Genomic DNA, 16,425 nt, shown 5'->3' on the forward strand with positions numbered 1-16,425 from the left:
TTTTCATGTGCTGCAGTGAAAGCAGGTTCTGAGGCAGAGCGATATACATAATCAGGAGTGAGTTCAACATCGCTGGGAAATCTGCGTTAGCTTAAAATGGCGTTGAATTACGATGGCCATGTGCACATTGTAACATAGCAATGCTCATGGTATTGTTTGTGTTGCTTTTGAGGGAAAAACATCTTTAAGACACACACTTGATTTTTATTCAAGACTATGAATACATGGCTGTCATTTTGGGCAAAATCAGAAAAGGGTAAACCGTATTATCCGCAACAAATATTGTGGCACGGCGTTATGTACAAAGAGGCCATTGAGTCAAGTTCTGTACAATGCAACAGTGTTTTGTCCATCTGTCACGATCAGGTTTAACAACAAAGTCCGGAGTTACCTCAACAATCGTAAGAAGAGCTCAGTGAATCTGATCAATGGGTTGACAGTAAGCACTGATCTGGAAGATGTTAATTGCGATGCTACCGCAGTCCTGCTCAAGAAAGGTAATAATTTGTATCTATTTCACACAGTCTTTACTCTTCAACTGGTCTCTGTGGGTTTTAGCGGATGAAATAAATATTTAACACGTCACCATTTTCTCACTAAATATTTTTCCAAAGGTGCTATTGACATGAAATTTTCACCAGATGTTGGGTAATCCATACAAACAAAGAAAGTAGACCAAATAAGATCAGAAATTAAGTTGTATGTAATAATGTGAAATGACTCAGGGAAAAAGTATTGAACACATGAAGAAAGTGTGGTGCAAAAAGGCATGGAAAGCCAAGACAAAATCTAATATCTATCAATAATCAAACAGAAATCCAGCCCCTTGTCAGTGCAAATTTATATCAGATAGTTCAGTCCTAATTCATGGCCTACAAAAGGGTCTTATTGCCAAGGTGTGAGTAAAGATACATCTCATGATGGGTAAGAGCAAAGAGATGTCTCAAGACCATTGCAAACTAATTGTTTCAAAACATAACGATGGAAGTGGTTACAGGAGCATAACTAAGCTTCTGAAGTTTCCAGTGAGCATGGTTGGGGCTATGACAAGTAAGTGGAAAGCCAATCATACCACCATAGATTTGCCTGAATCAGCTGCTCCTTGCAAGATTTCTGACAGAGGAATCGGGTGCTCCTTGCAAGATTTCTGACAGAGGCGTGCAAAGAATAATCAGAAGAGTTGTCCAAGAGGTAAGGATCACCTGTGGAGACCTACAAAAATACCTGAAATTAGCAGGTACTGTTGTCACAAGGGTGGAACGGTGAACGACTGGTGAGCACATCCGCCTCACAGTTATGAGGACCGGGGTTCAAATCCTGGCCCCGCCTGTGTGGAGTTTGCATGTTCTCCCTGTGCTTTGGGTGGGCACTCCGGTTTCCTCCCACATCCCAAACACATGCGTGGTAGGTTGATTGAGGACTCTAAATTGTCTGTAGGTGTGAATGTGAGTGCGAATGGTTGTTTGTTTGTATGTGCCCTGCGATTGGCTGGTGACCGGTTCAGGGTTTACCCTGCCTCCCGCCCAAAGATAGCTGGGATAGGCTCCAGCAGCCTGCGACCCTAGTGAGGATAAGCGATAAAGAAAATGGATGGATGGATATTGGTGAAACAAACAGGGGTGATGAAGAATTGATGGGTAAGTTCGGCATCCAGATAAGGAACCTCGAGGGACAGATGGTGGTAGACTTGGCAAAAAGGATGGATAAGGCTGTAGTGAACACTTTTTTCCAGAAGAGGTAGGACCTACAAGAACGGAGGTAGAAGCACACAGGTGGATTGTGCAGATGATGTAATCTGAAGGAGGTTACTGACTGTAAGGTACTGGTAGGGGGGAGTTCGGCAAGACATCTTAGGATGGTGGTGTGTAAGATGCGGGTGGGGACGGGGTTTGAACCCAAGTCCCGAGAACTGTGAGGCAGATGTGCTAACCAGTCGTCCACCGTGCTGGCCTTCACTAACATGTCCATTAAAATCTACACCAATCACGACTCTCTCTGCCTGGGATGCTCAGAACTACTTGGTCCAGGCCGATCCGGTATGGAATTGTTTGGATGAAAGCTCATATTTGTTTGGCAAAGTTTTAAGCCTTCCTGACACAACCCTCTGCATTTATCCGGGCTTAGGACTGGCCTACAGTTTGCACTAGCTTGTGCCCCTCATAGGGCTGCATTACGCAAGACCCCATCCACCCATCCATTTTCCTCCGCTCGGCCGAGTTTGGGTCGCAGGGTCAGCAGCCTTGGCAGGGAAGCCCGGACTTCCCTCTCCCCAGCCACTTCCTCCATCTCTTCCAAGGGGATCCCGAGGCGTACCCAAGCCAGCCGAGAGACACAGTGGAGGGACGTGCCCGGAACACCTCACCAGGGAGGTGTCCGGGAGGCATCCTAATCAGATGCCCCAGCCACCTCATCTGGCTCCTCTCAATGCGGAGGAGCAGTCCGCTCCACTCTGAGCCCCTCCTGGATGACCGAGCTTCTTACCTTATCTCTAAGGGAGAGCATGGACACCCTGCTTAGGAACAAATTTCTTCGCTTGTATCCGGGATCTTGTTCTTTCGGCCCACACGACCCACAGGAAGCACAGACTGGTAAATTGAGAGCTTTGCCTTTTGGCTCAGCTCCTTCTTCAATACAGAGTCCACATCACTGGCAGATGCTGCACCGATCTGCCTGTCGATCTCCCGTTTCATTCATCCCTTACTCGTGAACAAAACCCCAAGATATTTTAACTCCTCCACTTGGGGCAGGATCTCATCCCCGACCCGGAGAGGGCACTCCACTCTTTTCCGACTGAGGACCAAGGTCTCAGATTTGGGCGTGCTGATTCTCATCACAGCCACTTCACAACAGAACCACATCCATCTGAAAAAAGCAGAGATGCAATACTGAGGCCACCAAACCGGACTATCTCTACGCCTCGGCTGCACCTAGAAATTCTGTCCATAAAAGTTATGAACAGAATCGGTGACAAAGGGCAGTGTTGGTGGAGTCCAACCCTCACCGGAAACGAGTCCGTCTTACTGCCGGCAATGCGGACCAAACTCTGTCACTGGTTGTACAGGGACCGAACAGCACATATCGAGGGTTCAGCACCCCATACTCCCGAAGCCCCCCTCCCTCACACACACACACAAGACTCCCCAAGGGACACAGTCGAACGCCTTCACCAAGTCCACAAAACATATGTAGACTGGTTGGGCGAATTCCCATGCACCCTCGAGGACCCTGGCGAGGGTGTAGAGCTGGTCCACTATTCCACGGCCAGGACGAAAACCACATTACTCCTCCTGAATCTGCCTCACCGAACTCCTCCCACACTCGAGTTTTTGCCTCGGCAACCACCAAAGCTGCAGTTCGCTTGGCCAGCCGGTACCCATCACCTGCCTCAGGAGTCCCACAGGCCAAAAAGGCCCGATAGGACTCCTTCTTTAGCTTGACGGCATCCCTCACCGCTGCTGTCCACGAAAGGGTTCGGGGATTACCACCACGACAGGCACCGACTACCTTACGGCCACACCTCCGGTCGGCCGCCTCTGCAATGGAGGCACGGAACATGGTCCACTCGGACTCAATGTCCCCCGCCTCCCCCGGGGCGGGGGTGAAGTTCTTCCGGAGGTGGGAGTTGAAACTCCTTCTGACAGTGGATTTTGAGAGATGTTCCCAGCAGACCCTCACAATACATTTGGGCCTGCCAGGTCGGACTGGCATCTTCCCCCACCATCTGAGCCAACTCACCACCAGATGGTGCTGCAAGTCCGATGACACGAACACAAACCCGATCATAGGAACTGCGACCTAGGGTGTCCTGGTGCCGGGCCCCATGGGTTTAGGCCCGGCCACCAGGTGCTCGCCTTCGAGCCCCACCTCCAGGCCTGGCTCCAGAGGGGGGCCCGGTGACCCGCGTCCGGGCAAGGGAAAACGCAATACAATAATGTTTCTCATCATAGGGGTCTTTGGAGCCGTGCTTTGTCTGGTCCCTCTCCTAGGACCTGTTTGACCCTGCCAGGGGCATAAACCCCCAGACAATTTAGCTCCTATGATCATTGGGACTACGCAAGAACCAATGGCTGAAAAACACACACGTCAAAGCTCGTTTAAAGTTTGCTGAACAACAGTTAGACAAGCCAGTTAATTACTGGATGTATATAGTTTGGTCAGATGAGAGCAAAATTTTACTTTTGGGATGCCATAATGTACACGACATTTGGAGGGAAAATGGCACTGCACATAACTCTAAAAACACCGTCCCAACAGTGAAGTTCGAAGGTGGGAACATGATGGTGTGGAGCTGCTCCTCAGCAAACGGTACTTGTAAACTTCATATAATTGAAGGAAGGATGAATGGGCAAATGTACCGAGACATTCTTGGCAAAAATCTGCTGCCATCCACGAGGATGATGAAAATGAAACGAGGGTGGATCAGCAGGATTATGATCCACAACATACTGCCAAGGATTTGGTTTCAAATAAAAAAAATTAAGATGCTAGAATGGTCCAGCCAATCACCTGACTTGAATCCAATCGAAAATATATGGAATGAACTGAAACTCAAGATCCATAAAAGAAGCCCACGGAACCTTCAAGATTTGAAGACTGCTTGTGTGGAGGAATGGGCCAAAATCACACCAGCGCTATGCAATCGACTAGTTTCTCCATACAGGAGGCGTCTTGAAGCTGTCATTGCAAACAAAGGCTTTTTGGGCAAAGTATTAAATAAGTACCAGTTGGTGTGTTCAATACTTTTCCCCTGTCATTTCACACACAGCTTAATTTCTGAGCTAATTGGTTCTAGTTTTTGTATGTATGGGTTACTTGGGTTGTTCCCAACATCTGGTGAAATGTTCATGTCAATAGCACCTTTGGAAATATGTGTAGGGAGGAAAATGCTGACGTGTTAAATGCTGATCAAAAAAGCAGCCTCACTTGTTTTTCTATTGATGCGGGCCGGCTCCATGTGTTCAGTCATGAACACAGTATTCTGATTTCTGATTAAATTACTTTTACTGGGTTTACACAGAATACATTTACAAAAACACATGCTCCTTTATAGTAACATGTTACATGAGCGGTGGGGACATCTCACTGGTGACGATTAACTTCCACCCGCTGCAGGAGTTAATTTCACATTTAAAGTATGACATATTCCCCAAATGGATTTTAATGGCATTCACATGTCTTAGTAAACGCCACATTCTCAGAATTCTACACACCTGCAGACTTCAATGAGTCACACCTCTCAAGCCATTACCCTCAAACTAACTGGGTACTCGCAGTGGGTGTGTCAGAAGTCATTACGGGAGAATCGAGGGCGAGGGAATTGAGGACGCGGAAGCCAGGCTTGTAAAATACTGACACCAACGGGAGAATATGGCCTTAAATGAAGTGCAATACAACAACATACTGAAGGTAACCAATCCATAGTACAAACACCACCAGAAAAAGCATGGTGCACTTCTTCAAACTCCTTCACGTTATTAATATACTGTTAAAACGATACTTTTCCAATAGTAAAATTGAGCAGTGCAGTGAAACCTCTAATGTTATTGTTTCATTATTTTGTTCAAATTTCACATTATGTTCCAATTATAGGGTAATACAGTCACTTGCTGCAATCGGCATTTGCGAAGTGTGTGATCGCACAGGTCGGCAGTGTGGGATGGTGCGGCATTCATTTTTGGGAGCTTTTCCCTGTTGATGAATGGGTTTACAATGTGAAATAGTTGCTCACGTCGTAATACGACCGGTTTTGAACTGTGAAGATTTTTGAACACCGACCACCACCACCCCCAACCCCCACTGACGATTGGATTTACAATGTAAATATGTACAACCCGTTGTTTTTGGGATCGGTTTAGATTGATGAGAAATTTGCGGCCCTGTGAGCACGGTTCGTCGAGACAAAGAGCCGGGAGCCTCCCACCAAGCGTCTCTTTCCGGTAGCTTTGAGCTTTACCTGCACTGCTGAGTACCTGATTTTGCTTCCAACAGTCTGGCTCGAGCTTGGTGTCCGCACTAGCGGCTCCATTTTAGGGCTATTTTCGAACTTTGCCCGCAGTTCTATTCACTCGGCTATGCTTCCAGCATGCTTGCTCCCGCTCGGTGCCCGAACCAGGGGCTCCATTTCAAGCCAGCGAGAGCTTCCTGCTGCTAGCGGAGGCCTCACGGCATTACCAAAGTCGCCAACCAGAACCTGCATTCGGCTGGAGTCACATTCTTATAATGTACACTGTTATTCTAGCCTAAACCCATTATAATAACTTGATAGAGGGCTTCGTTTTTTTAAAATCGCCTCAATTTCTTCCGCCACACCCTGTCTGACAGTTCTAAATGCTACACACGGGGAGCCAGAAGCACTTGGAAAGCACTTGTTCTCAAAATCTTTAACTTAATTTTGCATCTCCCTTTAATTTTTTGCCCGATGGTTTATTTCAATCACGGCACTGTTTTGAATGCATTTTATTTTATTTGTATAATGCGAAAGAATCAGTAATTGTTTTGCATTCTAAAAGAGGCAGCCTGTTTAGACTTGAAAATCACTGCTAGAGTATGTATTTCAAATGCACACTTAAATTAAATATTTGTACTAGTGTTCCTGATGAACACTCAAATGTCGAATGGACATTGTGTTTCATTTCTTCCCAGCTAATATAAGCCAATATAAGCCATCCGTACTTATGGTAGATGAGCTCCTGTCTGCATACCCACACCAAATGACTTTCTCTGAAGCTGGCATGAGGATCATGATCACCAGTCATTTCTCCCCAAGAACCCGCCTAACAATGGCCTCTCGGATGCTTATCAATGAGGTATTTGTATGTCTTACTATACTGGAACCAATGAATGGATATTAATATTTTAGATACCGTCATTTCTCATGAATAATGTCCATTTCCCCCCCAAAAAAATGTCAAAAGTCAATAGTGCACATTATACATAGGTATAGCGGCAAATGGAAAAAACTTTCACATTTTATAAATGTATACCGCCATCTTGTGGTTATGAAAAAACTGTGAACTTTCATTCCAAAATGCCACCGTCACCTAGAGGTTATGAGAAAGGTGTACCCTTTCATTCTAATATGCCACCGCCACTTAGTGGTTAAAAAAAAGTGTAGCCTACACTTTCATTCCAATATGACAGGGATACGTATGACTGCATATAATTACAGTTGTGCCTATAAGTTTACATACCCTGGCAGAATTTGTGAAATATTGTTGATGTTTTTTTTAAATGATTGAACAACAACCAGCATTAATTTCTTTATGTTTTGTTTAGGTGGCACGGTGGGCGACTGGTTAGAGCGTCTGCCTCACAGTTCTGAGGCCCGGGGTTCAATCCCCGGCCCCGCCTGTGTGACGTTTGCATGTTCTCCCCGTGCCTGCGTGGGTTTTCTCCAGGCACTCCGGTTTTCCTCCCTCATCCCAAAAACATGCATGGTAATTGACGACTCTAAATTGCCCGTAGGTGTGAATGTGAGTGTGAATGGTTGTTTGTTTGTATGTGCCCTGCGATTGGCTGGGAACCAGTTCAGGGTGTACCCCGCCTCCTGCCTGATGATAGCAGGCGACCCTTGTGAGGATAAGCGGCTCAGAAAATGGATGGATGGATGTTTTGTTCAATGATAATGCTTTTCTGAAATGCTTGACCGTTTAATATGAATCCCATTAAAATAAAATTAAATGTGTTTCACCTGGTCCTTCATGTTTTCTTTAAAGAATTCTGCCTGGGTAATCAAACATAGGAACACAACTGTGTGTTTTGTAATTTACTAAATAAAAGTAGGGCTGTGAATTTCAAAATAAGAGCAAGTTAATAAAAAAAAGTATTACGTGGTGCTTAACCTCAGAATAATTATTTGAAAAAAAACTAACAAAATACAGATAATACTTAGTTTTGATCATATGGGTAGAAGCAAAATCATGCATTGTAAAAATGCATTATACATAGGTAGAAGTGTTTTCCAGAATTTTGAAGTCAACTTTGGGGGTGCGTATTGTACATGGGTGAACAATATACATGAGAAATTACGGTAGTTGGAAAATACACTACACACTATAGGCGATTCTAGCGCATTTTCCCGGCACCCCTAAAATTTGAGAAACAAGTGAAGAAATGTGTAAACCACAGTACTTGGTTGTAGCATAATTTTTTAATACAGTGCCAACCGCCCAGCCAAGGTTCTACAGAATAGCTTATTGACTGACATAAGTAATAAGTAATTAATAAAGTTGTGTTTGTAAGTGGCTAAGTGATACAATTTTAACTCTAGCATGTCCAAATATTCCAGTAGTCGTCGCTCAAGGTGGTTTATTAAAATGTCTAATCACTGCCAGAGACAAAGACTGATCAACACCACAGAGACTCGAGTCAACCACATCACCAATGGCGACTCTGATTCAGCAGCTTGGGCCCTTGGAAGGCGGACCTTAGAGAAGGGTGCTGTTGAACAGGGCCTGAATGGGAGGAACATGCCTGACCGACTGGAGTCTGGGATGGAGAACGAGAATGAGGATAATGAGAATAACGAGAATGATGAAGAAGGAGAGCGAAAAGATGTCAATGAAGGCCCATTGGTGCCTTTCAAAGCTCCAGGTGATGTTTTGGAATGATATAGTAATAGTTAATTGAGTTTAATTGGTTACGCTAATCCTACTACTGACACTATCTCCTATCTTCCTATCATCTACCAGCGGGTGTGTGTAACAAGCTGAAGTGGTTAACCATGTGGCCGTTGTCTTTGCTTCTCTTCTTCACCGTACCCAACTGTGGCAAGCGGCGTTGGGAGAAATGGTTTATGGTCACCTTCGTCACTGCTACCATCTGGATAGCTGGCCTCTCCTACATCATGGTCTGGATGGTCAGTCAATTTACAACTTTTCACAGATTTGTATAGGCAGTATAAAACATTGCATTATTGTGTTTTAGTCTTTCAACGAAGGGCAGCATTTAGTGACTATCGCTACTGGTTTCAGGTGACTGTGATTGGCTTCACTCTTGGCATCCCTGATGTCATCATGGGCATCACCTTTCTGGCAGCAGGCACCAGTGTTCCAGACTGCATGGCCAGTGTTATAGTTGCTAGGCAGGGTATGTCCACACAAAAACACGAAAAAACAATACATGTAACGTACAAATACAATAACTACAATACTTTCACCATGCATTTGTATATTATAATATACAGTGGCTGTGCATGCAGTATAAGGAAAACAGTGCATGCAGTATAAGGAAAACAGATGTAGTACACAGGAGAAACCCGTTTCTGCAATCACTCAGCAGCAGTGTAATATTGTACAACCCCAATTCCAATGAAGTTGGGAAGTTGTGTTAAACATAAATAAAAACAGAATACAATGATTTGCAAATCATGTTCAACCTATATTTAATTGAATACACTACAAAGACAAGATATTTAATCTTCAAACTGATCAACTTTATTGTTTTTAGCAAATAATCAATAACTTAGAATTTCATGGCTGCAACATGTTCCAAAAAAGCTGGGACAGGGTCATGTTTTCCACTGTGTTACATCACCTTTTCTTTTAACAACATTCAATAGACGTTTGGGAACTGAGGACACTAATTGTTAAAGCTTTATAAGTGGAATTCTTTCCCATTTTTGCTTGATGTACAGCTTCAGCTGTTCAACAGTCCGGGGTCTCCGTTGTCGTATTTTACGCTTCATAATGCGCCATACATTTTCAATGGACTGCAGGCCGGCCAGTCTATTGATCGGTAGTACGTCTTTTACTACGAAGCCACGCTGTTGTAACAAGTGCAGAATGGCACTGTCTTGCTGAAATAAGCAGGGGCGTCCATGAAAAAGACGTTGCTTGTATGGCAGCATATGTTTGCAGCAGAAGCAAGGAATACTTCAAGACAATTCAAAATTTCCACTTGATTGAAATGTTCTCATGTATTTACATGTATATTCATCATTAACCATATTTAAACCATATACACAAATCAGTGTAGCATGTACCATCATTAGCTTTATCTTTTGCGTCCATAAACACTAAATTCACACAATTTGTATCAGAACATCATTGCAATTTGCATACTAATAAATTGTTACGTTGTGCAAAGCAGTAATAATCTGGGTTTGAGAGTCCTTGTATCCCAACCTCTTCTTTTTTATATACACATATATACACAGTCTTGTACACTCAATGAGTGTCCACGGCATGAGGGGAAAAATATTGAATCGATCCTACCATATTGTCCGATTGTCACAAATCAGACATGTTCGACTTTGGGTTGGTTCGCCACCACCACTGTACCCCTTGTTTCCACGAGTTGGAGTTCTGCGGCACAACAGTAGAGTTCACTCAAAAAACATTCAAATCCAGCGCTGTCCTCAACACAACGTCTCACAAAAGACCCGGCCTAAACAGGCCAAAACGACATGGGCGTAACTAATATGATATCTACATTCAATAACATCAGCTAAATTCACTATACATATGCACAGTGTTTTGCTCAGAAATGCACATATTATTTACATCAAGTAAAATAAAACACTCACCAGAAGAATTGTTGAATAGGGCGCTGCTAGCACTGTTAGCACAGCCTGCGTATCCCGGATGTATGGAAACTAACAGCTACGTTAGCCACGAATGCTCGGTGTCTAAAAGGGTAACTCAATTTTAGCAACAGGTAGTTGGAGTCAAAGGTTCGACACACACAGCATCTAACGTCTTATCACACTTACAGATGCACTTATTTCCTTCTTGAAGCACCTTTTTGACGGAACCGACAAGGTACTGTAAATCTGTTCTCGTTCAAGCCACGTCCGAAAGAGAACAAAGCGATCGCACGGTGCACACTTGCTGCTGCAAAATGAAGACGGTATCCCCTGATTTGCTAACGACCCACTAGTATATTGTGCCCAGATTTGCCAGGATAACCGACATCGTATTTCGTACTTTATTATTATTTTTTAAGATAATTATTTTAATATCTCACTTCCCATCAACATGGTTTAGTTTCATAACGTTGGGATGAAATATTTTTTCTCTTATATAAACATAATATATAAATATTTTATCAGTGTCATTGGCTCACGCCGTAACCTGGTTTACACTTTGACCATCCTAATAATCTTTTTTCCTAATTTATTTTGGTGAATCCATAGAACGAGTCGCAGAATGGCTCGCAGACATTGACTGTGTTGTTGTCCTTGCCACAGGTCTGGGAGATATGGCCATCTCCAACTCTATTGGCAGTAATGTGTTTGACATCCTGGTGGGCCTGGGCCTGCCGTGGGCATTGCAAACACTCTGCATAGACTACGGCTCCATTGTGAGTGCTTGTCAGACCCCCAGAGGAGGCTCTGCTGTACTTTGACCAGAATAGAACAGAGCTAAGTTTATAAAGGACATGAGCAATTGTCAGCAGTGAGGTTGATGCTTTACAAAAATACACTCACCTTTTTAAATGGGCTTTGGATGAGAATATTATCATTAGGTGTTAGACTGAAAGGATTGGAAAGCCTATTTAGGATAAGATAAGATGATGATTATGTAAAGAGACTACATCTAATAATAATATGAGGAACATAACTGGATAACGGCAACCTGTTTTGAATTGCACCCTTTGTCTCTTCAGGTCCATCTGAACAGCAGGGGACTCATATTCTCTGTTGGACTCTTACTGGCCTCAGTCTTCTTCACTGTGAGTGTGGCATATTTATTTTACATTAACAAGGCTAAGAGGGATTAATGGATGTATGGATGCAACCTCCATCTTCTAGTGGTCTTGAGTTGATTTAGCAAAGATCAACCAATCGGTCAAAAAAATAAATAAATCAAGAACTTATTTTTTTTTTTTTCACTGCTGTGCTGTGGATCATTGACAATGAATACTACTCTAGAGGAAGACAACAAAAATGGTACATTAAGTGCAGACAGAACATAGATGACTGAGAGCAAGAACATGCACGTCGTGTTTGACTGGCTTTGTTGCTATATCTTGTAATTGTAGACATCATACACACACACACATATTCAGCACTCTCACTAATCATCAGATAGATAGATGGATAGATATTGAAGTTTTCTGCGGTGTAAAACTGTGAGGTGTTACTAATATCTATTATATTTCTTGAAAAGTTTGATCTCCAAATCAATTGATTCCTTGATTTGATTTGCCTTGTCTCTCACTTTCTTTCCTACCTTCAGGTCGTGGGGGTGCATTTGAATAAATGGACTTTGGACTGGAAATTGGGCTTAGTCTGCCTCGTCATGTATGCCATCTTCCTCTGTTTCTCTGTCCTCATTGAGTTCAACGTCTTCATCTTCGTCAACCTCCCGATGTGCCGAGACATCCACTGACCTTGCTCTTCCTCTGCTCTTTCTTCCTCTGGCAAAAGGAAGGGGAGGCCTCACTTTGCTCTTGGCGCGAACGATTGTGCTTCCAATGATTTATCTTTGGTGCAATGCATTCCAGAGACGACAGTGGTGCGTTGTGTAAAAGTATCAGCAACAGCGATGGTTGCCAGATATTTTTTAATGCACCAAATGCTTGAATGAAGGGAACTTAATTTTATCAACACCAACAGTTAGCCTGCCATCAGTGAAGAAGCTGCTGCTGCCTCACTGAACGAGAAATTGAACATTGGGGTTTTAATTGGATTGTTTGTTACAGTTTGTGACGAGTTTTGGATAAAAACACATAATGAAGATACTACTTTGGTAAAACAGAACAAAACAAAACAAAAACATAATTCTCTGGATTTATGAAAACTGATAGTAGCTGGAATTCTCTTATGCACATATTGGTGATCCAAAGGCAGTGATCGTTCTTCACTTGAGCACAGTACAGTGGTTAAATATGCCACGACTGTAATTCACTCTGATTTTCTTTAACATTTCTCCTGTGTTTTTCTGATGATATGGCATGCTGTCATCTTCTGTTTTGCACTGACACAGGGACTTTAAATATTTACACTTATTTACAAATTCTCAAATTCTAATTCAAACAACAAATCCCCGTACATTTTTAGTGTTATTACCTTTCATGAAATACACATATAAAAGGAATTTTCCTGCAACGGGCATCTCGCACTGACACTTTATTAACTGGATATTTGTGATTCTTTCACTGGCAGGCACTGGACTGAAAAATGTTCTCTACACAGGGAAGCTTTTGGACAATATTGTGTAAAAATGTTGCACGCATTCTTTTTGTACGTGATAGTTTTGGATTTTAGAGTGTATGTGTGTGTGTATGTGTGCGTGCGTACACGGCAGTGTGCACGAAGAGAAGCCAACGGCATTACGTACTGCTACTGGGGAGACATAATCATAATTTATTTATGAATTAATTTATTCAAAGATCATGTCCACCACCAGTTTCAGTCCTAGGTCGGAGTAAAAGTGGTGATGATGATTATGGAGCTGATGCACTGTACCTAATATAGAATCTGGAAAATGACTTGATGTTTATACTTAAGAATAGAACTTTATATTGTCAATGTAACTTGAAAATATATTTCCACAGATGTGTCATAGTATTAAGATAGAACAGATTTTCTATGGCAATTTGTGATTAAGTACATATGCAGACTGTGTGACTGACATCACTGACATTTTATCTGTCACATACAGCGGCTGAAATAAGTGTTTAAAACGTCACCATTTTTCTCATTAAATGTATTTCCAAAGGGGCTATTGAAATTTCACGAGATGTTGGGAACAAGCCGAGTCATCCATATAAACAAAGAAAGAAGAAATAAGATCACAAATTAAGTTGTGTGTAATAATGTGAAATGACACAGGTAAAAAAGTATTAAACACGCCAACTGGTACTTATTTAATACTTTGTACAAAAGCCTTTGTGTGCAATGACAGCTTCAAGATGCCTCCTGTATGGAGAAACTAGTCCCATGCATTGCTCTGGTGTGATTTGGGCCCATTCCTCCACACAAGCAGTCTTCAAATCTTGAAGGGTCTATGGACCTTGAGTTTCAGTTCTTTCCATAGATTTTCGATTGGATTCAAGTCATGTGATTGGCTGGGCGATTCTAAAAGCATTTTTTTTTTTCTTTGAAACCAATTGAGAGCTTCCTAGACAGTATGTTTTGGATCATTATCCTGCTGAAATGTCCACCCTCGTTCAATTTTCATCATCCTCGTAGAAGGAAGCAGATTTTTGTCAGAATGTTTCGGTACATTTGCCCATTCATCCTTCCTTTAATAATGTGAAGTTTACCAGTACCATTTTCTGAAAAGCAGCCCCACACCATCACCTCCGAACTTCACTGTTGCTATGGTGTTTTTAGGCTGATGTGCAGTGCCAGTTCTCCAAACGTCGTGTACATTATGGCATCCCAAAAGTAAAATTTTGCTCTCATCCGACCAAACTATATTCACCCAGTAATTAACTGGCTTGTCTAACTGTTGTTCAGTAAACTTTAAACGAGCTTTGACGTGTGTGTTTTTCAGCCATGGGTTCTTGCGTAGTCCCAATGATTATAGGAGCTAAATTGTCTGGGGGTTTATGCCCGTGGCAGGGTCACCCATGACAAACAGGTCCTAGGAGAGGGACCAGACAAAGCACGGCTCCAAAGACCCCTATGATGAGAAAACTTATTGTATTGTGTTTTCCCTTGCCCGGGCGCGGGTCACCGGGGCCCCCCACTGGAGCCAGGCCTGGTGGTGGGGCTCGAAGGCGAGCGCCTGGTGGCCGGGCCTGCACCCATGGGGCCCGGCCGGGCACAGCCCGAAAGGGTAACATGGGTCCCACTTCCCATGGGCCCACCACCTGTGGGAGGGGCCATCGGGGTCGGGTGCATTGTGAGCCTGGGCGGTGACCGAAGGCAGGGACCTTGGCGATCCGATGCCCAGCTACAGAAGCTGGCTCTGCGGACATGCCACGTCTCTGGCAGGGAAGGAGCCCGTGCTGCTGTGCGTGGTTGGGAAGTTCCGAATAGATATAGTCGGACTCGCCTCCACACACAGCTTGGGCACTGGTACCAGTTCTCTCGAGAGGGGTTGGACTCTCTTCCACTCTGGAGTTGCCCACGGTGAGAGGCGCCGAGCAGGTATGGGTATCGGCGCCTGTACATTGGGGTTCACCCCGGTGGACGAGAGGGTAGCCTCCCTCCGCCTTCGGGTGGTAGGACGGGCCCTGACTGTTGTTTGTGCCTATACACCAAACAGCAGTTCAGAGTACCCACTCTTTTTGGAGTCCTTGGAGGGGGTCCTGGAGAGAGCTCCCGCTGGGGACTCCATCGTTCTGCTGCGGGACTTCAATGCTGACGTGGGCAATGACAGTGAGACCTGCAGGGGCTTGATTGGGAGGAACGGCCCACCTGATCAGAACCCGAGTGGTCTTCTGTTATTGGACTTCTGTGCTCACCACGGATTGTCCATAACGAACACCATGTTCAAGCATAAGGGTGTCCATACATGCACTTGGCACCAGGACTCCCTAGGTCGCAGTTCGATGATCGACTTTGTGTTCATGTCATCGGACTTGCAGCGCTTGTCTTAGACACTCAGGTGAATGGTCCAGCCAATCACCTGACTTTAATCCAATCGAAAATGTATGGAATGAACTGAAACTCAAGATCCATAAAAGAAGCCCATGGAACCTTCAAGATTTCAAGATTGCTTGTGTGGAGGAATGGGCCAAAATCACACCAGAGCAATGCATGCAACTAGTTTATCCATACAGGAGGCATTGCAAACAACGGCTTTTGTACAAAGTATTAAATACATACCAGCTGGCGTGTTCAATACTTTTTCCCTGTGCCATTTCACATTTTTACACTCAACTTAATTTCTGATCTTATTTGTTCTACTTTATTTGTGTATGTATTACTTGGGTTGTTCCCAACATATGGTGAAATTTTCAGGTCAATAGCACCTTTGAAAGTACAGTGATCCCTCGTTTTTCGGGGTTAATGGGGACCAGAACCCCCCGCGAAATGTGAAAAACCGCGAAGTAAGATTTGACAACCATACACCCCCCCCCCCCCCCCCCCCCCTTAGGAATTTTCGTGTATGTGTATGTGGGCACCTGAATGTTTAATATATGTAAACAGTATTTATACTTTACATATTTGAGACAAAGATTACAACAGCACACGTATATACTTAAATATTTAATTATAAAACCTTATACAGTAATTAACATTCATCAACATTGCCTTCTGAGAGAGGCAAAGAGGCTTGCGTTGGTGGCAGAGGAGAGGCTCTCACTTGACTCGTAGAGGCTTTAGGTTCACTCGGAGCCTCTTCTGCCGGAGGCCCTGATGGTGGAGCTTGGGTTTTCACCTTGGAGAAAAACATGGTGATGGGCAGTTGTTGTCTGTTTTTTCTTATGCTTCAAAATTCCCCTGTACAAGGACATAACCCGTCTCTTATTACGCGGAGTTACCACACGTTTCGGTTCCTTGTTGAAGCAGTTTTGCGGATGTTT

At 43.8% G+C, this 16,425-nt stretch overlaps 1 protein-coding gene across 1 annotated transcript in view; it reads left to right on the top strand.

Moving 5' to 3' along the window:
- LOC133403963 (sodium/potassium/calcium exchanger 3-like) overlaps positions 1-13,749 on the top strand; it is a 72,749-nt gene extending 59,000 nt beyond the window's left edge. Inside the window, exons 10-17 of the mRNA XM_061679453.1 lie at positions 367-497; positions 6,643-6,806; positions 8,334-8,592; positions 8,691-8,857; positions 8,973-9,087; positions 11,189-11,301; positions 11,608-11,673; positions 12,180-13,749. Of these exons, the coding sequence (XP_061535437.1) occupies positions 367-497; positions 6,643-6,806; positions 8,334-8,592; positions 8,691-8,857; positions 8,973-9,087; positions 11,189-11,301; positions 11,608-11,673; positions 12,180-12,332 (1,168 nt within the window). The 3' untranslated portion in view covers positions 12,333-13,749. The remainder of the gene's footprint in view (positions 1-366; positions 498-6,642; positions 6,807-8,333; positions 8,593-8,690; positions 8,858-8,972; positions 9,088-11,188; positions 11,302-11,607; positions 11,674-12,179) is intronic.
- The last annotated feature ends 2,676 nt before the right edge of the window (positions 13,750-16,425 follow it).

Source organism: Phycodurus eques, chromosome 6 (assembly GCF_024500275.1).
Source record: "Phycodurus eques isolate BA_2022a chromosome 6, UOR_Pequ_1.1, whole genome shotgun sequence".
NCBI classification, from domain to species: Eukaryota; Metazoa; Chordata; class Actinopteri; order Syngnathiformes; family Syngnathidae; genus Phycodurus; species Phycodurus eques.